This window comes from Corapipo altera, unplaced genomic scaffold (assembly GCF_003945725.1).
Source record: "Corapipo altera isolate COAL_440 unplaced genomic scaffold, ASM394572v1 98, whole genome shotgun sequence".
Lineage (NCBI taxonomy): Eukaryota > Metazoa > Chordata > Aves > Passeriformes > Pipridae > Corapipo > Corapipo altera.
In genome coordinates, this window is record NW_020884914.1 from 6,543,706 (window position 1) to 6,569,248 (window position 25,543).

At 41.4% G+C, this 25,543-nt stretch overlaps 1 protein-coding gene across 7 annotated transcripts in view; it reads right to left on the reverse strand.

The window, feature by feature from the left end:
* CREBBP (CREB binding protein) overlaps nt 1-25,543 on the reverse strand; it is a 95,128-nt gene that overhangs the window by 13,157 nt on the left and 56,428 nt on the right. For 2 of the 7 annotated variants that reach the window (XM_027654996.1, XM_027655003.1), the window contains 16 exons: nt 25,206-25,352; nt 24,634-24,751; nt 21,855-22,047; nt 21,698-21,751; nt 20,368-20,492; nt 19,595-19,783; nt 17,724-18,137; nt 16,951-17,130; nt 16,535-16,721; nt 12,577-12,695; nt 12,196-12,435; nt 11,638-11,726; nt 6,513-6,623; nt 5,767-5,823; nt 4,448-4,525; nt 3,874-3,941 (listed from right to left, as the gene is read on the reverse strand). In XM_027654996.1, the coding sequence (XP_027510797.1) occupies nt 3,874-3,941; nt 4,448-4,525; nt 5,767-5,823; nt 6,513-6,623; nt 11,638-11,726; nt 12,196-12,435; nt 12,577-12,695; nt 16,535-16,721; nt 16,951-17,130; nt 17,724-18,137; nt 19,595-19,783; nt 20,368-20,492; nt 21,698-21,751; nt 21,855-22,047; nt 24,634-24,751; nt 25,206-25,352 (2,369 nt within the window). The remainder of the gene's footprint in view (nt 1-3,873; nt 3,942-4,447; nt 4,526-5,766; nt 5,824-6,512; nt 6,624-11,637; nt 11,727-12,195; nt 12,436-12,576; nt 12,696-16,534; nt 16,722-16,950; nt 17,131-17,723; nt 18,138-19,594; nt 19,784-20,367; nt 20,493-21,697; nt 21,752-21,854; nt 22,048-24,633; nt 24,752-25,205; nt 25,353-25,543) is intronic. The other 5 variants (XM_027654999.1, XM_027654997.1, XM_027655000.1 and 2 more) reach the window with 5 other exon arrangements.

Here is a 25,543-nt window from a genome sequence, read left to right on the forward strand (position 1 = left end):
CACCCTATTGTGGAAGCTTAAAACCACTACAGTGGGAAAATTACCCCGTAAGTGAACCAACAAAGGCGGCTTTACGTAGCATTTTTCAATTTGCAGGCTTATTTTATGAACACTGCAAATGTTTTCTCCTGCCAAACCCACTCTCTGGCTGCTTGACAGAGATTACATCACTTTATAGATCTGGCTCCATGCCACACCTTTTCAAGCAAAGCAAAGCAAATCACCAGAAATGAAAAGCCTTTTGACTTCAACGGAGATTTCATTGCTTTTGCTTTTCTTTTCAAGAGAGCTTTTAGACTGCAGTCACAGTAATCTGCACACCAAGGTTAAATAGTTCCTGCACAGGGATAGAGGTCTTGGAAAGTTCAAGTCCACAGATTGTCCAGATCCCCTCTCTTGGTCTTCACATTCACAATTGGCTTTTGTGGTCTTACAGGATGTGATGGTTTTCAAATAAATCCACAACAAATTACAGAAATCACAATGAAGATTTTGGTTAAAATTAAGAAAACAGAAGGAGCCCACTGTTCTGACTTGAAGATTTATGACTACTTCTCTTATCCTGCTGTACTTATTTTACTAGCCAGTATTCCTATTTCATTTTATGGTCAATCTGCTATCTTTTTCAAAGTGATGGTGTAATCTACAGATGTTCATTTTACTAGAATACATTTAATTTTCTGCTCTCCATTGCTTCATTTTTCAGTTGTTATTTGGCTCCTGACACAAGACTCTTGGTTCTTTCTCCTGACATCCAGAAAGCTGCAGTGGAATATCTATACTAAAATTCCTTAGGCTCCAATACTGGGGAAAACCCCCACATACACTCAAAGGATGATCTCACTTTCTAAGGGATTTATATATTTAAAATTATTATATAAAATCATAGAATTGTTTTGACTGTAAAGGACCTTAAAACTCATTTAATTCCACCCCCTGCTATGGGCAGGGACACCTTCCACTAGCCCAGGTTGCTCCAAGCCCTGTCCAACCTGGCCTTGAACATTTTTAGGGATGGGGCAGCCACAGCTTCTCTGGGCAACCTGTGCCAGGGCCTCACCACCCTCACAGGGAGGAATTTTTTCTCAATATCCCATCTAACCCTGCCCTCTGTCAGCTTAATCACAATCAGGTGATAGAAATTCCCAAAAGCAGCAGCCTTGATTTATATCTTTCAGCCTGTCCCCCTTGTCCAGTGAGATTCTGTGGTTATAACCAGCACAACACAGTCTAAATATCATTTACTTGGGAGCCAATAACTAAATTCAAAGGCAGGTTAAAATAAAAATACACCAAGCCCTTTTAAATTCCAACACCTTGGCCTTTCCAGTGTTTCCCAGACCAATACACTATATTGGGCTTTCCATACATAATATGAAGGGGATTTTAAAGGAAATTCACAAATTCTTTATGAGGAAATTTTTTGTTTCGTTGATTTCTCTGACTACAAACAGAAAAAGAAGAAAGGGCTCCATCTCAGCTGATGAGTTAGGAAGGCACTAGAATTAAACTCCACTGTCTTGTGTTTTCATCTCATCATCTTCCCAATGCTAAGCAACCAAGGGATATCTGCTTCCTTCCTTATGCTGCTGTGCATTAGGGCTCGAAAACCAACAAACACAAAAAGACCAGATTAGAAGACAAAAGAAGCAGGCAGATCACAGATACTGTAAGGAAAGGATCTAAAACTTGCATTTTTTGATTTATTGGAAAGTGCAAGTTCCTTTAGAAAGCAACCAGAGTTTGGTTCTTGGACACCTCTCACACCTATATAATAAAGGCTCAGGGCTCAGTGAAAACTCCAGTGCAAACTTGAACAAAAGGCACCCAAACTGTTAATGAGGAACGTTCAGCACAGCAGGTTTGTGGCAGCAGCAGTGGCCAGACATTTGTGAGGGGATGAGTAATGGGACACATAGGAAGAAAGTCAGACTCCTGGCTCACTGTGACTTTTTGTCAGGAAACTACTGTGGGTGACTTATTTGTCAGGATATCTTTTGTCTTTGAACGTCTCTGCACTGGGGAAGTGATATTTGTAGATTTTCTTAGGAAAATAAATACTTGAAAAGTTTGGGGTCTCACAGCTGCATACTTGTTGTATTTGGCAGGCTGTCAGTTAATTAACCAATTTTACTTATTATACATTAATGTTCCACAACACCTGAAGGACCTGCTGTCTTGGTTATTTATTAGCAGTTGTGCCACTGTGCTTGAAAGAGTGTAGAAATATTGATGGCAATTAAAACGTGATTGTATTACTTGACTGTAATACTTTATAAGTAAAAGTTTTTATGGGGAGAGGGAACATGTTAATGTTTCAATCTTTCACTGCTCAGGTTTGTTTTCAGGTCAGCAGTAAGACCAAGATTTGGACAAGAGCAGACCTTCCTTTTCCATCCCTGTTCTTCCATTTCCAGCAGAGCATTGTTAGGGCAGCTGATCTCCAGAGCTGAGCCCACCACTGATTACAGCAGGACTCAAATCATGGGAAAAGGAAAAGACAGTCAAACAGCAGGGAAAGAAAAAGGAGGAAAGGGAAAAAGCACCATTATTTCCCTGTCCAGAACAGAATGGTCACCTTGAACTAAATGGCTGGTTTACACAAACCTTAAACAAGTGCAGGTATCTGAGGAGTCACACACTTGTTTCAGACAATTTACATCAATATCTGCTCTAAAGTCAGCATATAACAGAAAAGGCATGCATTTAAAATGGTTATCTAAAACTTCATTTTGATTTCATCATTTTATTAATGTTCTCTTACAATTTTAATCTGTCTTTAATGAGACTAATTTAGATCTCTCTAACAATACTGTCTTGCATGCGTCAGGTTCCTCCAGAGACCGTTTTGATTACTGTAACCTAATAATGCCTCACACAGCTTTATCATCTCCACATCAGCCCCCTTCACAGCTCCTGTTATGCAATCAACCACACACCAAGTTATCAAGAAGTCACATTTAATGCAAAACCTTGCCTTTATCACAGTGTGGAAGAGTCAGGCTTGTGCAGGCACAGTGTGACACAGGAATGTTGAACTTCCAAGGACCAACGAACAAGGCAGGAATCAAGTGCACCTGCAAGTTCTAGTTGTTCAAGTGGCTGAATCACCCTCTTGGTTTCTACAGTCACTTTATTTTTCTGCTCTGTGCACTGACACTGCATTTCCAATACCAGTGCCTTCTCTTCCTGCCCTCCCTCCAAACGTGTGTGAGTGGAAATTACTGAATTATGTTCTCTGAGGTGAAATGCTTGCAGAGAGTCCTGTGTAAGGATTACTGATACAACCTGACCTGGGCATCTTCTGGCCCTCTCTTTAGTGCCCATTTCAACAAGACCATGGCAGTGGTTACTGCCAAGGGAATCCAGACTCACAATGGAATGGGTCACTCATTCCAGTGGACAGTCCTTGTCCCACCACCCGCTCTGGAGGCAAGAAAAGCTCTTCACTTTTGTGTTTGGCAGCAGCACCTGAACTGCAGAACAACTTGTTACTACATGTTATTGGAAGGGCACAGAGGTGACAGTCATTTACTACAGTTTCAGCACTACATGGAAACACAGCTAAATATAGCCAGTGAAGTGCACACAGCCCCATGCTTTTCCTGTTCTCTTTGCACCCCTTTCTGCTTTCTAATCCTAGAAAAATAAGGACAAAGACACCAGACACCTCAAGGCTGACCACAAACACATAGAGAGCAGGGCTTTAAAATGTTGATTAAAATTCTGACAGCCTCAGGCTACACCACGCCCCATTTTGCAGATGTTCCAGTGCTGTCCATTATAACAACACAAAGTCTCAATCAAAGAGCTATTAGGGCTGGCAGGGGGAAGATGAATATTGGGAGATAAAAACAGAAATATCAAACTCACTTTTAGCACTGAATTTGTTTTCTTTGCGTGTTCTACCGGTTTTCTTCAGACAATTATCACAGACAAACCTATTGAGAAAAAAAAAAAAAGCCAAAAATTTAGCATAAGCCCATTACTGGTAAGCTTAAACCCAATGTCTGAACCTGTAATTTAAATGTCAGAGTACGATATATTTTTCTCTGCATTTGAACAGCTTGTATCACTTCATTTTTGAGGGACTTAAAGCCTTTGTGAGCTGGTTTAGTTCTGCCAAGTGGTTACACCTGCATTTGTGTTCTGTGCACACAGACTCACCTCCAACCAGCTGCCCTTGCCTAAGAGTTAGAAAGAAACCCCAGAAAGCTGAGTGTATGAAAAGTTGGTTTCATGCACGTTTTTATCTAAGTAGACTGAAATAAGACCCCAAACACCAAAAAATGTATTTTATTAAGAAACACTCTGTCCTTTTGTACTCAGTTCCTAGAAGGCAAAGGTAGTGGCCACATATTAAAGAACAAGGCAGAAAGTCTTTATTATATAAACTACATCAACATTATTATACAAGGGGTAAAAAAAACTAACAAACATCTCTTACCCTGAAGGCCAAATAATATCATAATGTAACACACAGATCTGGTGCATCTTCCGACCACATTCTTTGCAGTCAACAAACCTGAGGAGAAAAAACAGCAGCCAATCAGTTCTGGTGTTAGGTAAGTAATTTTCCAGAATTCAGCAAGAAAGGAGGACTTGCCAATCCTCTGGTAAGATCTGAACCAACTTCAACAGGCCCAATTTATGTGTCAGTTTAAAAAATACTCAAAATAGATTCAGATCTACATCTATCAATCCATGAGCGAATTACATATATATATATATACATATATATATATAACAAGGTGTTCTAGTTTAAAAATCTGAAATGGGCTGTCATGTACAACTTTTTCAGGATCTTTTTTATCCTTTTCTAAGCAGAGTCCTGAGTCTTCTCAGCTTCACAGAATCCTGCTCAACAATACCTCCACAGATTTAACTTCCAATTGCTGCAACAACCACAAACTGATTAAATGGTTGCTCAACTTACTGTAAACGTAAAAACTAGTCAGTCATGAATCACCCTGCCAAGAAAACATGAATTAACTTGTCTTTGCCTGCATGTCTCTGCTGTAGTCTTCTTTTTTCCTGGTCACAATAGTATGTCAAAATCCTTTTTTTGGATGGGAAAACTGTTAGAGGTTTTCCCAGACCAGGCTCTGGGATTGCTTATGAAGCCAAATGCACTGGGGTCTATCCCAGTCCACCTTTACAGGCCTGGGGAGGAGCTCTATTTAGTATTTGCAAAGATAAGATTAGGAATCAAAATGTGCTGTGTATCAAACTGCCAAACAACATATTAACAGTAAGATAAAATCTCTTTGCAGCCAGTTAAGGGCTGTAGGAAGAGCAGCTCCTACAGGAAGTTCAGCTGGGCTTTCTCTCAACCTCCCAGGGGCAGCACAAGTGAGGGAGCAGGGTGGTCCTTCTGGTGGGCTGAGCACTCAGTGGAGAGAAAAATGTGGTTTAGAACCAGAAGAGGAAAAAGCAGAAGTGCCCCAGGAATGCAGGGCTGGGTGTGAAAGGCTCTGTGTGAGAGAGGGCCATTCCCAGCCCTGTGCAGAGCCTGGCTGATTCCTGGAATCACCCATATAACAGCACTAGGAACTGCCTGAGGAACAGGCTCATGTTCCCTTTTGGGAATCAGAGTCAGACATCAACTTTGAATGCGGTGCCATAAACTTCAGGGAAAGATTCTGCAGCCTGTTTGGGCAGAGATGGGGGAAAAGGAAGAGTTCTTTACTCCCTGCCCCATTTCTGGCTAAAGGACAAGTGGAAGTGATGGGATTATCTCAGGAAAACCAACAGCTGGGTACTTACGGCTCTGGATCTAGGGTATCGTTTTTCTTCTTTTCAAACTGATCCTTAGAGATGGTTCTAGAGACAAAGAGTTAACATGAAAACTCAGTAGCACTTTTATATCAGAGGCTGAGACAATATAATTTTTTGCTGAATTGCAGCAAACCTCAAGTCTGAAGAAAGCACCTCAGTATTTATTTTCTAGTCAGAGCAAGCAATTCAGTTCATTTTAGCTTAAGCTACAGAAAATATTTTTCTCATTTTACTTTCTGTATAAATTAAATGCAAAATAAGAGACACACAAGCACCCAGATAAATTTAAATTCAAAGAAGGACAAGGGAACCTATTGTCAGTAAAACAGTAGCTTGTATTCCTCAAATCTGATTTTTTTGGCCAGGTTAAAGGCAAGCCATTGGTCTTATAAATATAGGCTGCACTTCAAAAGGTGAGACATCAGAATTAGATGAAGTCTTTCATTAGAAGGTGACATTTATTGACACAGTCCCCATTGCCCCCCTCCAAGCACATTATCTGGGGTCTGGCACCCCCTGGAAAGGGCAGCTCAACTGGACACTGCTGGGCAGACCTACAGCCCCAACACAGCGACAGCTGTTAGTCCTGTCACTGTAAAATCTCCTGCTAGGAAGGAACAAGGCATTTCCCCCCAAAAACACCACCAAAGGGGTTTGGGTTTTACTCCCAACCCAGGACAAACACCACCCCTCCCAGTCCAAGAGGCAGCATGCAGAGGAAAGGAAGGACTTACGTTTGAGGCTGGGAAGGGTCATCACCCAGGGTGACATTCTCCCCCTGGATTTCAGTGAAACACTTCTCACAGAAGTGATACCTGTCAGCAAGAAGGCCATATTTGGGTGAGCTGGTCCAGCACAAACACAGCCACCCAAGCACGGAGCCACCAACCAGGGCAGGGCAGATCAGCACGACCACGACGGAAGGGGGGACGTTGTTGGTTGATTGATGGGTCAGTGTGGACAATGAGGAGGAACAGAGGGAGGGGAGGGCAGGATTAGAGAACAGGGGAGGGAACAAACAGCACAGACGTAAGAGGTAAGACGCAAACACCAAGACAACACAGAGCAGAAAGCCAAGGCAAAGCACAGATTAGCATTCGGTCTCATTTCAAACATCGCTAACAAGTCGTCGGGCGTCAAATTCAAAATTTGGGGAGGATTAATGGAGTAGCCACCAAGAGCTACCTTTGTATAGGCTTCAAATTTAAGAATTTGGATTTGATTTGCATTGCTTAGGAAAAAAAAAAAAAAGCTCTTTGATTCCAGGCTTGCGACTGATCGAGTTTGCTTTGGGTGAAAAAGAGCCTGTCAAAAAGCTTTAGGAACATGTTTATTACGGATTTAAATAATTAGGAAACATGTTGAAAGCATTTACTGATTGTGAGTCAGAACTGCAAAAGCAGAAACACTTGGTATTGTAAAAAAAAAAAAATCTATAAAAATATTAAATTGAAAATTTGACTGTAAGATTAAATGTTATAAAAATATTAAATTCAAAATTTGAGTATAAGATTAAATGTGACCAATTGCTCAGCTAATATTCTTTTATATAAATGAAACCAAATCCATACTCTAGACAAACATTTAACAGAAATGCAATTATGGGTCAGAGTTTCCAGCCATTTTATCTATATATATACAATATATGTATATATGTGAACAACATGAAATATTGTACATACATACAATATATTTATCAGGTACATTAAGGATGTGGAATTAATTAAGTTTTCAAAATTGAATATGAGGCAGGTACAATTTTTGGTCACCAGACCAAGAGCCAATCCAAGTCATACTCAGCAAAACCAATTCTGCAGTTTACCAAACCAAGCTGAGTAAACTGGAATACAACTCTATGAAAATACAATCTGCATTTGAAAAAAATAAAATAAAATCAAGGTTACATGGATTTTTGGGGGTTTTTTTGGTGGTTTTGTTTGTTTGTTTCAGATGAACTGGAACCAAAGTTGTCAGGGTCATAAAAAAATAAAAAAAAAATAAATAAAAAAAGGAGGCTAAATGTTTGGAAAGGATATGAATTCACACATGAACAAAGGCAACAGAGAGGCCACAGCTGTAAAATGCGGGAAGGCCACAAAGGATCATCAAAATAAAGGAGCTTTATGGAGGATCGAGAGTGAGAGAGTTTAAGCAGCGATGGCAGCACAGTACGACGCAGATTCAGAACTCAAACACCGACTGTGGGATGGGGAGCGCAAAGGCACCGAACGAGACTCAGTGTCACAATGAACCAACAACTGAAGGGATGGAGACTGATCAGTGTGGCAGCTCTGCCCCTGCCAACACACCCTCACACACCTAAACTACTGCAATCCCGGTGACAGCTCCAAGGCTGTGCTTTCCTGGAGACAACAAAAGGCATTTACAGGCACTTATTGGAATGGATGGATCAGAATTTCCTCCTGGACACACACACTGGCCGTGCTGAGCGGGAGCGGCTCCTCCGGCAGAGCCCTCCCGGGCTGGAGCCAGCTCCGAGTTACCACAGCACAATTCACAGAGCCAGAAAACTTTTCCAAGCTCTGCCAGCTGGCTCTGGATAAGGAGCTGCTCTGCCAGCCCAGAGCCACTGAACTGCAGCAGAGCAACTGAGTCCTGCCCGTAGTGTGGGACCGACTCCGAGGGGAGCAGGGGTGTTTTATTCTGGTTAACAGAACCCACAGTGACATTTCCACACAGGGCAGCTGCTCTTTGATAGCAACCACTCCCTGTCCTGAGGGGGGATTCCCAGCCCACAACCAGTTAAACTGCACCCAACTCCTCTTGGGTCAGCCCCACGGGGATGGAACACATCGCCCTCCCAAGGAGAACCAGGCTTTTGGGGCTGAGAATGCAGCACAGCAAGGCCAGGAAAAAAGCAAATGTATTCCAATAATTTGTAATCATTTGGAATGGTAAATATAATGTGGTTATTAAAGAGAAACACCACAGGAGAGTTTCAGGAGTGGGGACTGACACTGCACATCTCATTTCCACTGACTTCCCTCGCCCCTCACTCCACACCCCTAAACTGATACCAAGACATGTACTTTTTTTTTACAACTCAAATATAAGAGATTCAGAATTTTATATCCTTTTACACGTTGTCCATGTCCTTTTTTTCCCCCTAGAATGTGCTTCTTTAAATTTTTCTTTAATTAAACCCCCCCACTAATTATTTTCCTTACTGACATGGTTACTCATCATTTTAAGAGTCAGATTGGGAAGGACTGAAACTCAGGAGGACCCAAACACAGGAGTTTGTAGCCAGAAAAATCCATGGTCAAGGCTCCTATTAATACTTTGCTACAGTTAAACAATCCCAGAAAAGGTTAATTCTGATCCATTTTCAGAATAATTTATGGGCTTTCGAAGCACTCCAAGCCTTAACCCATGATATTAAAATGAGGAAATAAAAACTGAAGTACAGTGAAAATGAATCACCGGAAGATCATGAACATTTGTCCATAAAATAACCATGGTGAAGCAATAGCTATAATTGATTATGGATATGGACCCTCAGAAACAAAGACCTGCCTTTTCTTGCCCCCACAAATATTCAGCAAAACCCACAGAAAACATACAATATTCTAGTTACAACAGCCATAGAAAACCCAAAGAACGTACTTATTGCAACACATCAAACATGAAAAGCTTTTCAAATGCAGACTGTTCAGGTGACTGACTCCCGTTTATCAAAGAGCAACATTATGGTTCAATACCAAAGTCCAGAAAATGCTCAATTTCTGCATTAACAGGAGAATTGCCAACTGTAATTGAGTGTATTCAAAGGAAATTCTAAATTAATAACTGTATGACACACCGATCAGTTTTCTCAACTGGGTATTCACACACGAAGCACATTTTCTGAACACTTTAACCTAAATTTCTGCCTTATTAGGGAATCTAAACAGTTCCATACCTAATAATTAACTTTAAATCACTGAATTGTAGTGCCAGAGTTCATTTTAATTCAATGGTGCCTAAATATTCTTAGCTGTAATTTAGTTATGTGATATGCTGGACTTTAGGTGCATTCAATTTTGCCTGTTCTGTACACAGAAAATTCAAAAGCATTGACCAGTTAAAGATCTGCTGGAAGCACAGAATTTGCTTTTCACTTATTTTCTACATCTTTAAGAACATCTAAAATTTAAAGATCACTGTCACAGGAAATGTGATTGTTTTGTAGCAACACAGCTGATGAACAAGGGCTTTCTGTGATCTGACAGTCCAAATGCACACTTAAAAATGTGGTGATAAATCTTTAGAAATGCTTTCTTTAAAAGCCCCATTTATCACTCAATTTAGTTGGCCTGAAACAGAAAGCTTCACATTCCCCCTGAACTCAAACCCACCACAAACCCCCAACCCTTTCTCAAGACATCTGGATGAACAGAAACCTACAACTTAAAGGGACTCTCACACTTAAAATGGGCAGAAAACCGAAATATTGCAACACCCAGTGCAGAGGAACCCACTGCCCCACCAACCCCGGGCTTCTTGCCTTCCATGGAATAACCCAAATGATTTAACATGAATTTAAACAAGGAAGGATAACTGAAAGAAAAATGAGCCCTTCTTCAATGAATTTTGAAGTTACTGTGCTTTTCAAATGCAGAACTACCTGGGTGCATAACATGAAAAGTAATTCAGATTTTACCTACAGTGATGGTATTTAAGGGTTATTTTTCCCTGATTCCAGTAATGAAGTACTGACTTTTTAAATGCACTTTAATGGCTTTATTTCTCTTCAGCCTGACTTTTTTCAGAGTCCACAGTGGCTGTGTAAAACCTTTTAATGAGAGGTCATGAATTCATTCCTCCCTGTCAATACTTTCTGCCTCTCAAAGGCCACCCAATACACGAGGTGGGACACACGTTTTCACCTGCCACACTTCAGTGTGGTGGTGCCCGACAGGCTTAAACCACCTCAGAGCCTGTCTGGTGAGTAGGGGTGACCCTAAAAGGTGAAATGCTCAATGTCTGAATCGGTTCTTTAACTTCACTCAGACAACAGCCCCGTGCACTTCACAACTGGCAAGGCTTAGAGACTGCCAAGCCTCTGGAAGGCAGTTCATAACTTCCTCTTCCTTGTTTAAAACAAAAGCTTGTGTCTTAGCCCATTTATATTCTGCTTTTTTTTTTTTTTTGGTGAGGGACAACACACACCATCTAAGAATCCAAAACAAAAGCCAAGTTTTGAGTTTGCTTTGTTATTATAACACTGGAGATTTAAGCATTAAATAGAAAATTAGTATTATAATCAAACGATTGTTTAATAATCATACAAACACCAAGTCCTAATATTAATTAAAGATTAAGAGAAACTATAATTTTCTCATGGAGTCTCTGGGTAGTTTTAAATGCTATTTCCAAGCTAATTTAAATAGAATTAAGCACTGGCTAGGAAGGGAGAATGTAAGTCTGGCAATTAATCACTGTATCCTTTACTTGGCAAATTCTGGCACTAATTTGAAAACAAACCTGCATATTTTCACAATTCTCCCAGAACAAGGCAACAGGATTTCCCAGTGCCTTTTTGCAGTTCTGCTCCTCTCCCTCCAGCAAGCCCTGCTCCTCTTTGTATGGAAAACATGGACAACTTCCCCTGCACTTAGGCAGTGCATGGGGCAGCCTAACTAACAGCACTAAAGCACAGTGTCTACCAAACTGCAGGAAAGTAAAGAGTCACCTGCAAAAGGACAGCATGGAAAGGTAAAGAAAATAAATTTTCCCTGACTTAGCTGACAAAGAAAAGCAAAAATTAATAAACCTCCTCCTCCTCTACATGTGCAGGGAAGTCAAAGGAGATCTCACTTCCTGAATAAGGAAAAAAACCTGAATTCAAGGACTTACCTATTCTGGTAACTGTAGTAGGCAGCGTCCCGGGGAATGGTGCACAGTTGCTTCCCATAGCAGCACAAGGTCTGTGGAGAGAACTCATACTGCAAAACAAGGGAGAAAAGCAGCTTTACAATGGGATCTTCTGTTCAGCAGGGATCTATTATGCAAACGTGACGCTTATGGGTATCAGATTGTCAGGTTTATCAGGCTTTTCTGAGCTGTTGTAAATATATTAGCACAGCCCTCTCAATTTGATGACAATCATTAACTCTAAAAGCTGACCCTCCAACCTGCTGCTTTACTGCAATGGACACAAGAAAGAAGGGAAGTATTTTAATATTGCTTATGACCAAGACAGCTGTCCTCTGAGGGTGCAAAATACAACAACACAAGAGCAGAGAGAAAGATGCTATTGACCTTCTTTCTCTCTCAACACGCCTGTAACAAAGCCAAACTTCTAGCAACCCTCCCGTTTTTGAAAAAAAAAGAGCGTGCAAAGCTAAAGTTCTGTCTGATCAACCAAGCTGAGCTCTTCAGAAGAACACAAGTGCCCCAGGAATGTACACACACCTTGCGCCCACAGCAGTAGCCGAGCGATTGCATGACGGGATCGATCTCTTGCTCAAACACCTCCGCCAGTTTAGTGCAAAACTTATAGACCCGGGAAGTCTTGCGATTGTACAGCCACGCGTTGTTAAACATCAGCCACACGTCGTCCACGTACTGCCACGGCTCCTGGTACTGCCCCGTGTCCAGCTTACGTTTAATGGTGGAAAGATCCATGGGGTTCTTCACGATGTCGAAATAGTCCTTCAAAGACACAAAAAAACCCCCTCGCTTTATTTTTAGGACGTCGACCGCTCGCGGCGTGCTGAGCGTGAAAAATAAATGTCGAAACGGGCAAAGACAAAACAGAAGAATGTTTTGTGGGTTTTCTTCAGGCCAACTCACCGGAATCCCTAAAAGCTGGGGATCCACAGGCTGTCTGAAAGGTAGAGACTCTGGGTCCTGCCGGTACAACGCTTCGAGGGTGGGCATGAGAGCCTGGCGCAGCTCCTCGGGCTTGAAAACTGGAAATGAGAGTCACAAAGGTTAGAAAATTGCTTTCCACATTTCCTAACCTCTTGACTCCCCTAAGAAAAGCAAAGAACCATGTTAACACAGAACTCTGAAGAGGGATTTCCTGATCAGAGGCAAAACCTCACTTACAATCAAGAGGCAAGCACACAGCTTTTCTATTGACTCCCATCACAGCAGGTGTTAATCCCACAATAAGGGGATGGGAACAGCTCTAGCCCATAATGATACATACTCTAGAACATTAAAAAAACCCTCAAAACTTACACAGAATCAAATTAAATCAATTGTTTCAACATGGATGAACCTTTTCTCTTCAGAGAAGAGACTGAGCATATTTTTCTCTCCCTCCCTTCTAACCTTGTTCACTGTTTCCAAGCCAAGATTCTTCCAGCAAAACCCACTGCAGCAGACAGGGATGAAGAGCCAGCTCTATAGAGAGTGACCAGATGTCCTGAGAGCTGGCACAGGAATTTTTCTGGCCACAGTGTGCAAACAGTCCTGGTCTGATGGATTGTTAATTGATTTTGAAAGTGTTAATACTTCCAGATTTCTATGGCACCACTTGGCAACAGTGACATGGCAACAGCCACAGTTCTTTCAGTAGTGGATGACAAGGACAAAAAAAAAGGCAATACATTTTCTGAAAAATAATGATAACTTGGAGAGCTCTTTGAACATCTCAGCAGTGTAATTACATTTATTTCCTTAGGAACGTGACTTTACATAGGGAAGAATGCCTATTATTGAGAAAAAAAGACAACTAAGGAAAGCAGGATGGCATCTAATATTTATCTACCTGGATGAAATGTGAACAACACCAGTCAAATGGAGCAATTAGTCCTCTCAAAAGCACTTCAATCCACAGGGCTCAGTGACCCCTTCGAGTTACGATCATTGCTTTTCTCACTCAAATGGTATTTTGGTAAGATATAAATTGCTTTTTGGGACATCTAGTTCATAGTCTATGATTTTAAAAAGTACACACAAAAATAAAGCACGACAAGAAATTAAGCTGACACGACTACATTGGTTGTATGATCATTTCAGTTGTTCCACAATCTCAGTCCCAATAAAATGGTAACTCTTTTCCATACTTATCAATACCATATCAACAGGCATTTTCTTATGCAAGGAATCCTACTATAGACCCTCAACGTTTTATAAACAACTATTAAATTATATTCTGGGATTCTCAAGAACAGAAGGAAACGTTAAATTCCATTAATGAGGAACAGTATTCTCTAACTGCTCTGAGTCAGGTGGTTCATAACGTGACAATCTCAATTATTTCATTTCATGAAACTTAAAGGTCAAAAAGAACCTTCTGGCTACCTGCTTGACATTGCTTTTAGAACTTTCTCTTATAATAACACACCTCAAAGCTACGGTATCTTTCAAAATAAATCCAATCTTAATTTAAACCCAAACTACAGAGACATAGCAAGACTTTTGCCAAGTTCCTTAAAGCCCAATTATGTTTGTTGATGAAGTTTATAACCTACTTTCATTTTGAAGTTTGAAGAAAATCAAACCCAAAATCCAGTTATCATTTCAATTTATTACTTTACCTAAAAACTTAAGAAAAGTTGCCTTCATCTTTAGCTGCTCTGCCTCTAAGGAATATGACTAATACCAGCATATTTGATCATAGGAGTTCCCTATTCGCTGATTTTACAAGGAAGTTTTGTTCTGCCCTCTCTCCTTTTTCCAAAATGAAATGCTCCTCCATTAGATAGAAGACCTTTGTAAGGAGCTGGCACCCAGTTATCCCATTTTGTCTTGGATACGTGGGTGGTAAAAAGAAAATGGGATCTTTGCCTGACTCATGATGACGTATTATCTGCCAAAGGAAAGTACAATGCTACCTTTTTTACTTTCTTAAGCCTGCTTATGATTACTAAAGGGAAAATTCCTAAAGAAAGAATAGCCACCTTCAAAATTATTAGGACAATACACCTGAATAACCCCCAAACCCAAGCCCTTGTAGGTTTTGCAGTATTATTCCCTTACAAAGAAGGGAAGAAACCAGTAAAACTCATCTTCAAGGTCAAACTAAAGAAGTCACCTACAAGGATAGAGGAGTTGCCCAAATGAACATTATGCCAAGTTTTTTAAGCCTGCAAGGAAGAGGTAAAGGAACCACCTTTCTTGCTTACATTGGATTTACAGAAATAAAGCCAAACAAGGTTGTGACTTGCTAAGTTATAACATACATTCCATGGCACTGCTGCCACATTCCAGGTGCTGTGGGATGCACTTCAGGAGTCTGCTGCACAGCAAGGAAGAATTTCCCAATATTTTTGTAACCCATGAGATTTGAGAACTCCTGGTCAGCCTCTCCGGTAGTTTTAAAACACCTCATAACCCCTGAGCACACTTTGCAGTATTTACCCTCCAGCACCTCGTGGTTCATTCAGCATTTTAATACCAAGGCTGGGTTAAAGTCGAGCAAACTCCTCGGTGAGAAAATGTCACCACTTAAACTCGTGTCTCTGGCTGTACCTGCCCACGCTGCACATGCATTACACTCCACAGTTACTTAGTGACAACACTTCCAAGGGAAAACTGTGTTACTAAAGGAGCTTTGGAATATGTAGTAACCCAGGGCAGCTTCCACCGACTGATTCTGCCAGAACCTTCCTCGAGCCGCTCGCCTCCATTTATTGCAAGCGCATTCCTAACAGGAAGCAGTGATTCCTTCCACTGGGAATATCACTGCTTCATAAATGCTAATAAGCTTTCCACTCCCTGTGTTACATTTTGGTCAGAACAGGCTCTGCCAGTTGGTTCTGCAGTGAGCTCTCGTTTGCTGGCCCACTCTGCTGCAAACTGAAAATATCAATCTGCAGCAAAATGTGTTCTACAGTGCTTTATTACAGAAAGATTATGTTTAGTCACCAAATGCAACCCCAAGCACAACCAGGAGATCTAGATTTTTTGACATCTGCAGCGTGTTGAAAGCTTACCTTTGGTCAAAAACTAAAAACTAACCACAAAAGACACTATCTCAAAAAAGCAGATGCCAAAAGACAGAGGTCTTGGAACTGCTAAGGGTTTTGAGTCCAAAAACTTAAATCTTGCAGCCTCCCACAAAGCCTGCACTGCAAGTGTAGTCTTTTATTTCTGTTTTAATAATCTTATTCATTTATTTCTTACTAACCCAAGGCACTCACTCATTTATATAATCCATAATGCCATAAAGTTTCCTTGAGTACAGATACAGTCACACCTCAACCTATGCACCTTAAGAGACTGCTGAGCTGTTTCCGAGGAGAAAGCTTCCAGATGAACATTACATTGAAAACTTTAAAGTCCTGAAAACGTAGAACTTCAAAATAAAGTTTAAGTCTATTGCAGCAGTCCAGCCTAAGAGGAATCCATGTTCAGAAGAGGAGTTCAGGTGCTTAATTCTCAGACAAGTGACTGACAAAACTCAGTATGAAGGCGGTGTGTGCAGCCTCTAACAGGAAAATAAAAGCAGTGGATATTCTTGTTACTGAAATCATTTATCTACACTGAACTCCCTTGAAAGAGCACCAAGATGTACAGGGAGGGATTTATGTGTTCAATTCCTCCAGCAATCCCTGCCTTACTGCCTTGGTCCTTCTGGGCAGACACTGCTGCTGGGATCAAGAGTACGATGCTTTTCTCACCTGCGATTCACGTAACATTAAAAGAATCCTACTTTCAAAATTAAGTTACAGAGTACTGATCTCCCAGAGTTCCACGTGCTGGAACACAAGTGCAAAACAAGTCTTCCAGCAGGAGTTGGAAAACAAATATTAGTGAAACCAAAGTACACAAGGAAACTCAGTTTTCATACACATACTTTTCTTGCGGGGCTGAGATGGTGATGTGGACTGGGAAGTGGTTCCATTAGTGCTGCTCTCCTCCTCCTCTTTAACCTCTACTTTCATTTCAGGCTTCTTTTCTTCTATTTCCATTGGCTCCTGCTTCAGCTCTGTTCCATCTGTTTCTTCTTTTATTTGTGAAGATCCTTGTAAATCCTCCTCCACCTTAAGAAAGGACGCAACGAGATGCACTGTTACATCTACAACCCAAACTTCAGCCATCAAAATATTAGTTTGAGATTGTTGAAGCACTTTCCATCCATGGCTTTCCTCAGGACAGTTACTTTTCAGTAACGACCCTCCTCTCGCCCCTTAGCTCACCGATTCAGACACATCATTAAGTGCTTTTATATCTATCACTGCTTTCAGTTAAGCTGTAGAGAATCTCATTTACCTCAGTCTTAGCTTCCACTTGTGTCTCACTAGTCTCTGGCTCAGTTTCTTCAGTTTTAACTTCTGATTTGCTTTCTAGCATTGGTGCATCTGGTCCTAGTTGCTGGGAATTCGTATCAGCACTAGCAACTGAGGCAGGGGTGGGGACCCTGTTATCAATACTAGCTGCTGCCTGGGATAGCTGTTGTAAAAACAGTACAAAAGAAAGACACTGCATATATAGAAATATTTTCCTTTACTAAAAATGAACAGCACAAAAGAGACATGAGATGATATTCTAAAACAGTGCAGAACATGGATACAGGTCACTGTAGCCAAGTTTTGATACCACACATTTAATAACTCTGCTTTGCAGAGGAGAAGCCGAGGAAGAATTCTGCCCCAAAGTGGCTTCTTTTACAGAGAAAACACCTGCCCAGTAAAACACTGTACATTCCTTGAAACGTGCATTTGCCTGACTGTATCTTAAAAAAAATTATGCAAATCTCAGGCTCAGAAAAGATTCTGATTATGGCCAAATGTAATACTAGGCCCGTTACACCTCATCTTTCTGCACACTGCTGCCAATTTTACTGTGAGCAGTTCAGCCATTCAATCCCCCCCCTCCTTCAGACAACGCTGAGAACATCTGAACACACACATTTTACACGTTCTAATGAACCCTCTGGTCTAAAGTAGAAGCTGCTATTGACAACTACGGGCTCTATGGTGCTACACACAGGGAGACTCATGGAATGTCACTACACAAGGAAAATGGGACCGGCTGGTACTTACTGGAGTGCCAGGTGGCTGTGCCTGCACAGAGGTTGGCTGCTGCTGGGCTGGCTGTGGGGTTGGCACAGACTGGGGCTGGACTGGGGTCTGGGGCTGTGGTGTGACCTGGGCCTGGGCCGCAGTCTGCCCCGTGGGTGTGCTTTGGGTCTGGGTCGCGTTGGGAACGGAACCCGGCGTCGGGGTCGGAGTTTGTCCCGAGGACGAGACCGGTGTCGATGGCTGGGTGGGTGCTGCTGGCTGGGGAGGGGTCATTCCCGTCGGGTGCTGGATGGGTGGCATCCCAGCAGCGGTGGACACGGGAGGCGTGGTCTGGTGTAGAGGTGGCTGGGTCACCGGGGGACACGGTAACTGTCCCCCCTGCGGGCCCAGCATGTTCATGGAGTTAGGAAGAGCAGCACTGGGAACCTGCCCCTGCTAGGAAGAGAGAGTCTCTTACACATGTGTGACTGCCAAAACCCTGGGAATCACATTAGCCTTTAAATCACAGCACTGAAGCCTTCTCTGACAGAATGCTATCCAGGAGATCAGCCACAAACAAACGCTGCTGTTGCAAGTAACTGTGCTCTGATTTTTGTCATCGCTCTCATTAGCTCTCAAAGACCTTTCTCCCAGACCCAGATGTGCCATGCTTGTCCTGCATTAATTCTGGCATACAGAGGGAATCTCCATCCCAGTAACACAGAAACCCACAGGCACAGAGCCTCTAAATTGTGCCATTAGCTGGGCAAAGGTCAGGCTTTGACACAAAATGGTTTCGAGCAAATACCCATTTTAGGCCAGGACTCTGGAGCAGCTCTGCTTTAGAGGGCAGGTCAACACATTTAATGCTGCCCCGTTGCACAGAGCAAGACTTAAGAGGAGGCTTTTTTGTTTTCTTTTTAATTAGACTGCTCCAGCTGCTTCAGAAAACTGTGGATTTGTTTTTCAGACCAGCAACACAATAACATATTCTGGATGTACTTAAACCTTCAAGATGTACATTTTACTGAAGATTGCATCAGATAACTGGTGATAATATAAGAATATGCTATCCTCAGATGTAACTGTTACTCTTAGAAATCCAAATCAGTTAACAATTTCCTGCAGATGAGGTTTCAAATTTAAAACACACTTCTATATTGCCTGTACACAGTCAGTTTTATTGAACTAAGTGCATTAGAAAGATAATGTTTACCACAAAAGCAGTCAAACAACTGAACCACGGCCCAAGAAACTGTAGATGCTCACCCTGAAGATATTCCAAGGGCTTGGCAGAGCCCTTCATAACCTGATCTAAGTCATCTCTCATTTGAGGAGAGGACTGGACTAGAGAACTCTAGAGGTCTCAACCAGCCTAAATTACTTGGACTCTGAGTTAAACAACAAGCCTTTCCCTGTGGAAGAGCACTCACTTTGGCATCATAAGCAGAGTTGCTACTAACACTGACCACTAATGCAACAGAAAATTGTCACAGGAAAAAACCAACCATCCTCTCTTCAGAAGCAGAAAGGTTAAAACAAACTTTACAAGATCTTCCCTAACCACTTTATTATAAATCTGGATTTAAAGTTAGCTACTTGGGTCCACACAGAGAGGAAACATATGTTCCTAAACATCCCATAAATTAATTTCTGATATTCCCCCTAAAAATCTCATCAGCATGCATTTTCAAGGAATTTAAATCAGGAATTACGGGGCGTTGCGCCCCCGTTAACAGATGTCGACGGGTTATGTAAGAGCTTCTGAAAAAGGCAGATGTAACCCTGGATCCCCCAAAGTTGGGGTGGCTGTGCTGATCAGTGGATACAGAAATACAAATAAGCAAACATATTAAATAAATTAGAGCAAAATAATTAAGAGTAAATAAGTCTAGTTAGAAAATCCATCTTACCTGTGCCACCCCAGCCTGAGCTGTTGACTGACCCATGCCCACATTGTTCACATTCATTGTCCCAGTGGATGCAGGGAACTGATTCTGGGGCAGGAATTGGTTCTGGGTGGGAGCCTGACCCATCATGTTGTTGGAATGAGCTCCCATCATGTTCTGTGGCTGAGGCATTCGGGAAGGAGACATTGCCATCTGAAAATTAACACCCAAATGAACTCATTACCATTTCATATTATGGAGCAAGACAAAGGAAAATACCCTCAATGTAATCAACCAAAAGATAGGACAAAAAATAAAAGGAAAATTGGCTTCAGTAAACCAAATGGAAGTGGGGATATGCACAGAACTTCAGCATTTGTTCCCCAGCATTCACAAGGGGAGTTATTTTTAAATAGGTAATATTCCAAACTCTACTGAGAGTGTTTGCTCTCTGAGATAACAGAGAGAATCCAGTGAAACTGAAAATATTTTTGTTTTTCTAAAGAAAAAAACATGTTTTCACAGAGGAATAAAGAAGGTGTATATACTGCCAAGCCAGCTCCTGAAAGAACGATGCTCTTCCACAGACAACTGGGAATTACTGCACCTCTGGCACGCACGTCTCTAAAGGCCCGGTTGGCTTCTTTAGAACAGGTAAATACCGAAAACAAACGCCTCAATAAAAGCCTTTCCATGAAATTATCCTACAATTTACAGCCCCGCTCTGTGACGTGGCCTTTTCAGAGGAGCAGTGGCTGCTGAGTGGGCTCAGTGCTGAGCAGAAGGAGGGTACGAACCGCGGGGACGGCGCCCATGTTGTTCATCTGCACCGGGTGGTTCATCGGAGACGCCGCCCGGGGTCCCATGGGGGCTTGTGGCATCTGTACATTCCCTATGGACATGGGGTTAAACTGATTCATTCCTGCAAATGCACCCCCAAAACAAGTCATTAGGAACAAGTCATGGAATTTGTGTATGTTTATTCTACTGTAAAATTACCTAACAAATTATTATGGCTGAAATTTGACCGCCCTACACTTTGTCTCTCAATTTTGTTCAAATTACTTTGACTTCACAGACAAAACAGGATCTGAGAAGTATTTAGAAGAATATCAGTTAGGATGCCTAAAGAAAAAAGTTAAATGCAAAAGATGAAGAGTGTTTGGATGATCTGCAGAGACACAATGCTATTTATAAATAATACCTTGGGATGGTTTCTTAAAATCAGGTATTTGCTTTGAAACAGCAATGTCTTATTTAGGGCTCACTGAAATGGTTGAAGTAAATATGATAAAAATACTTATTGTATATAGGAAGGCAACTCCGAGCCTCAAATCAGGACAAAACCCAGCAAAATTCTTAAACAGGGGTTGTGTTTTTAATACAAAACATTTAACCCCTCCAAAAAACCCAAACTTGTTTAAAGGTGTAATTATGGAGCTATATTTGCTATCAACATGTTCCCCTATTGAAATGAGTTTAAAAGGATTTAACTTCCCAAGGACATTTCAACACAAGTTTTGACTTAGTACTAACTCTGAACCATGAAATAAAATAACTGGGGACACTTTTCTGAAGGAAGCTGAAGCACCTAGAACTCATGGGTTTATATTTTTCAGAAAAAAACCACCAATGAGCTCACAGCAGCTTCAATCAATGATGGCAAGTGCTATGAACAAGTTATGAACACCTTTTTTAATGCACTTTGCATCAGAAACCAAGAAAGGATATCATTAGTTACAAACATTCTAGGATTCATATACCTAGCTGTGTTTCCAGCTATAGGTATATTTTTTGCTAATTAACTGATGAAAAAATGCCAACATACTACCCCCTTTACAGCAATTTAAATGAGATTATCCACAGTATTCTTGTTTGAACTGTCCTCTTTGGAAGGACTGAATCAATCCCCAACTGCCAAGAAAGTGCTGGGTACATATTGTTGGTTCTTAAGACTGCACTTGGGACAGTTCCTGCCACACAGCAACAAGAATGATGCTGCAAAAAGGAAGACCCTGTAGTTCCTCCATCCCAACTCCAAAAAACCCGACATAAGATCAGCTTTCCCCCCCCCCCCCAAATTATTTTAAACCCACAAACTGCAATTAGAGAGGAAAACATAAATACCTTGAGAAACCTGCATACGACTTATAGGCACGGTTGGCATGGACATTGGCCCATCTGCAACACAACAGAAGAAAGGTCAGCAAAACCAGCTTAAAATACAACCTGAAGATTACCAGGAGAGCCCGTGGAATGCAGAGGCACCTCCAGCAGTACTCACTGGGTGGCCTGACGGGCTGTGCCTGGCCCATGGCAGCAGCCACCTGGGGGATCCCGGGGGGCTGTGGCCCTGGGGTCTGTAAGGCTGGTTGGTTCCCCAACATCCCTTGTTTGTGGAGACGAGACCTCCGTTTCTCTTCCAGCTCCTTTTGTATCTTATAGATTTTCTCTGCTAATAAATGATAGTATTCATCCTATAAGGGAGGGGAAACAAAAAAAAAAAGAGTGCTCAGCATCAAGTGTAAAGAAGTGGCAGCAGAACTCATTTAGTCTCATTTACTACCTGAATGTCATCACCTGGTTTTTCATTCTTAATATCTATTTGAAAAAGAAATATTTCTTTTCAGAATTATCACTACTTTAATGCAGAAAAGGAAACACAAAGATTCTAGAAAACACACTTGCTTTATGGCTAATCCTTCATACCTACTCTGAGTAATTAGCAAAGGAGGTTCTCTCTTGCTTCGACAAAAACCAGGAAGTTGAGGTTTAGTTTTTAAATGTTAATGATTTCTAAATGTTATTTTCATTATAAACATTTTTACTAATCCACAGACAAAAGAAAAAGATATTCCCAGCACACAGTTACACTGAATAAACTTCAGGAGACAGATGTTAAGAACAGATCAATTTTTACATAAAAGAACTGCTCTTTTCCTAAAGAGTCTTGACTATCAACAATCATGGCAAAGGATAAACAAAACCAGGAAAACCTCAAAGGAATGGAGGAAATTCACTGAAAAAATATTCCACAGGCACAGACAATTGAACATTACATCTGCAGAAGATGAAAAATCCATTTTACTCAACCCACAACAACAACAACAGATCCAATACGACAGTCACAGTGCACACCAGGTAGACAATTTTGCTTGTCAGTAATTGCCAAGTGCATGAGATTATGCACCTGTTAAAGGCAAAAAACCCCCATAAACCCTCAACACCACATTTCTTTTTTGGGGTCACCTATGCTCTCAAAATCCAGTGTTACACAGAGTACAGGTTGAGTGATGCTTGTCCCACAGTCATTATGTCTTTATTCAATTTTCATCACAACCATGATTTATTATTACAGCAGGATTGAGTTCACTTCAGAAAACTTAATAGGAGATAGGTATTCCTCAGCAGTCTCATTAAGGAAGTCCAGTGATGCAATATAAAGCTTTGGTTTTAGGTAATTTCCTTCCTCCAAATGTCTCCAAAGTCAGTGCAGACACTTTCTGCTGTCCAGTACAAAAGCTCTACAGCCCTTTCTCTCCTCCTGCTCAAGCCACTTCACCTCTAACTTCCTACTTGTAAATTTATTATTGTGCTACTTTCCCACTGCAAAGATTCCTGAAAAGGCTGTGTTCATAAGGAGCACACACCACTAGAACAGTGTCAAACTGCTTCCAGTGATGCCTCTTACTAATATGGTTTTCAATGTCAAAGTAGAACGGAAGCTCCTCAAAAAGAAGGATGCAATTCCTCACGGCATCATCAATAAATTCTGAATTACTCCCATCTTCCAAGTTTGCTGCTTGGAGCCAAAAACATCAGATGAATTCCAATAACAGCAACTTCTGGCAATGAGGCTCTGACAGCTGTTTTGAGGGGTGAAGAGGAGACACTTCTGGGTGTTTGTCTGTCAGAAGACATTTAATTTTATAACCAGCAGTTTACTATGCTCATCCTTACTGAGAAGATATTTAGATTCCCATGTATGCCCATGAATCCTCCTTCTCCCTAAAATTGGTCTCTAAAGCTGCCAGGGTGACCAAGGGTGATCACACTCAAGTGTTCCTTGTAAACAACCTCTTAGTAGCTACAAGGAGGATACAACACGGTCACTGACCAACACTGACACAGCAGCAGCACTACAAGTATGGCCAGTATATTTATCTCTAGGAAATCAAACTTGCCTTCCACCTTCAGCTCTTCTGGGAAATGGGCTGAAAGAGGCAGAGGAAGTGTCTTACTGAATAATTGTCACCTGAAATGCCACTAACTACTCTCTTCAGATACTCCTCCCTCACTTAAGAAAGGATCTCAGGATTCTGATCTGCTAAGATCTCACTGGCTGTTGTTACTGGCACTACTGAGGATGTCTTTTCCCAGTGAAAACTTTCAGGGAGTGGTTCCTTTAGGGTAGAATCAGCACAGTGTCATATCCTCAGCCTGTCAATCAGCAGGGGTTTGCTCCCTCTCAGTAGGAGAGATTGGAACTGGCACCTCTTTGCAGAGTGAGAATCATGAACAAGAACAGGAATTCTGTCTTGTTTCCACTCACAAGAACAAAGGCAGGCAAACTGATTTCCTATGTCTTTGCCAAACCACTTTTGGTGCTGTTGAGTAGAGCAGAACTAATTCCAGCAGCACAGGCAGAAGGTAAGCAGTGGAACAGCACTGGGCCCTACAGAAAACCTCCAATGGTAAAGAAACATGAAGGAAGTTTTAAAACTACTGTTCACACAGACTTCCAAAAAGGGAGGAAGCAGTAAGGGGAACACCAAGAACTGCAAGCTGTGCTCCAGCTTTGTGCACGTCAGTCACACTCAGGAGGAATGCAGGTCGGGCTGGGATGAGATGCTGTCTAGTTTTCATGGAGCTGAGGGAGCTGAATTAGCTCAGAGTGACATTAATCATCTGTCTTGGGACTACACAAACACTGTCAGAGACAGAAAACATGACTTTCCTCATCAAGGGAGCAGTGAAATGATTCTCTGTGGTTTTCATTACACTTGTAAGATTAGTGATCCTACAGTTTTTTAACAACTACTGAATGGACTCAGGCAACATACCCTACTATTAGCAGACTCATACATATCTCCTTCCACTTTCCTGGCATAAGCCACCAGGTTCTCCATGCGTCGATCCTTCAGTGCTGCTGGATCAGGAGTGGGGAAGATGGCTTGGACACTGCAAGGAAGGAGGAAGAACAAAAGAAAAATTCTTCAGGAAAAAAATCAAAAATCAATACAGCTTTAAGACAATCACCCTGGACATTCCCTTATACACCAGGTATGTAAAAACACATCAAACTTGCTAAAAAAAAAAAAAATCAATATTTTATTATTTCTCACCAGATTAAAGCAATGATGAAAATAAAGTGAGGTTTAACAGTTTGGAGTTTAAATACCTGTTCAGTAGAGCAGAGCAAATTTACTGGCAATATAAACTAATTTCATCCCCACTCCTTAAAGAGCATGAAGAACTGAAGAGGAGGATTAAAGGTAACAGCTCATCCTCAGTGGCCCAGCACCAGAGGACCATTACTGATAACTTTTTTTTTTTTTCCAGTTTAATAGTAGAATTACTGCATTGAAATTCTTTAAAAACATTCAGGAAAAAGGCAGCCTTGGTGAATACTTACAGTTTATGCACTAAATGATTGCGCAGGTCCTGAGTGACATGTTCATGCCATGCTTTCCTTACCCCGGTGCTCGAAGGAGGTGCAGCTGTTGGCATTGAGCTGAGGTTTCCAACATTGCCAGAATTTGTGCCATCATTCATTAGTGGGCTAAAACAAAGCCAGAAGGCACTGTTACAAGAATGCAGAGTTTTGTCATAGGTTTGATGCCTGAACTTATTTTTCGTCACTTTTTTTTTTAGCTATTGTATCAAACATTCCTTAAGTGAAATTTTGGTATCAACAAAACTGCAGCAAAGCAGCAAAGCTCAGGGATTTACAAGAGACAGGGTGAATGATAA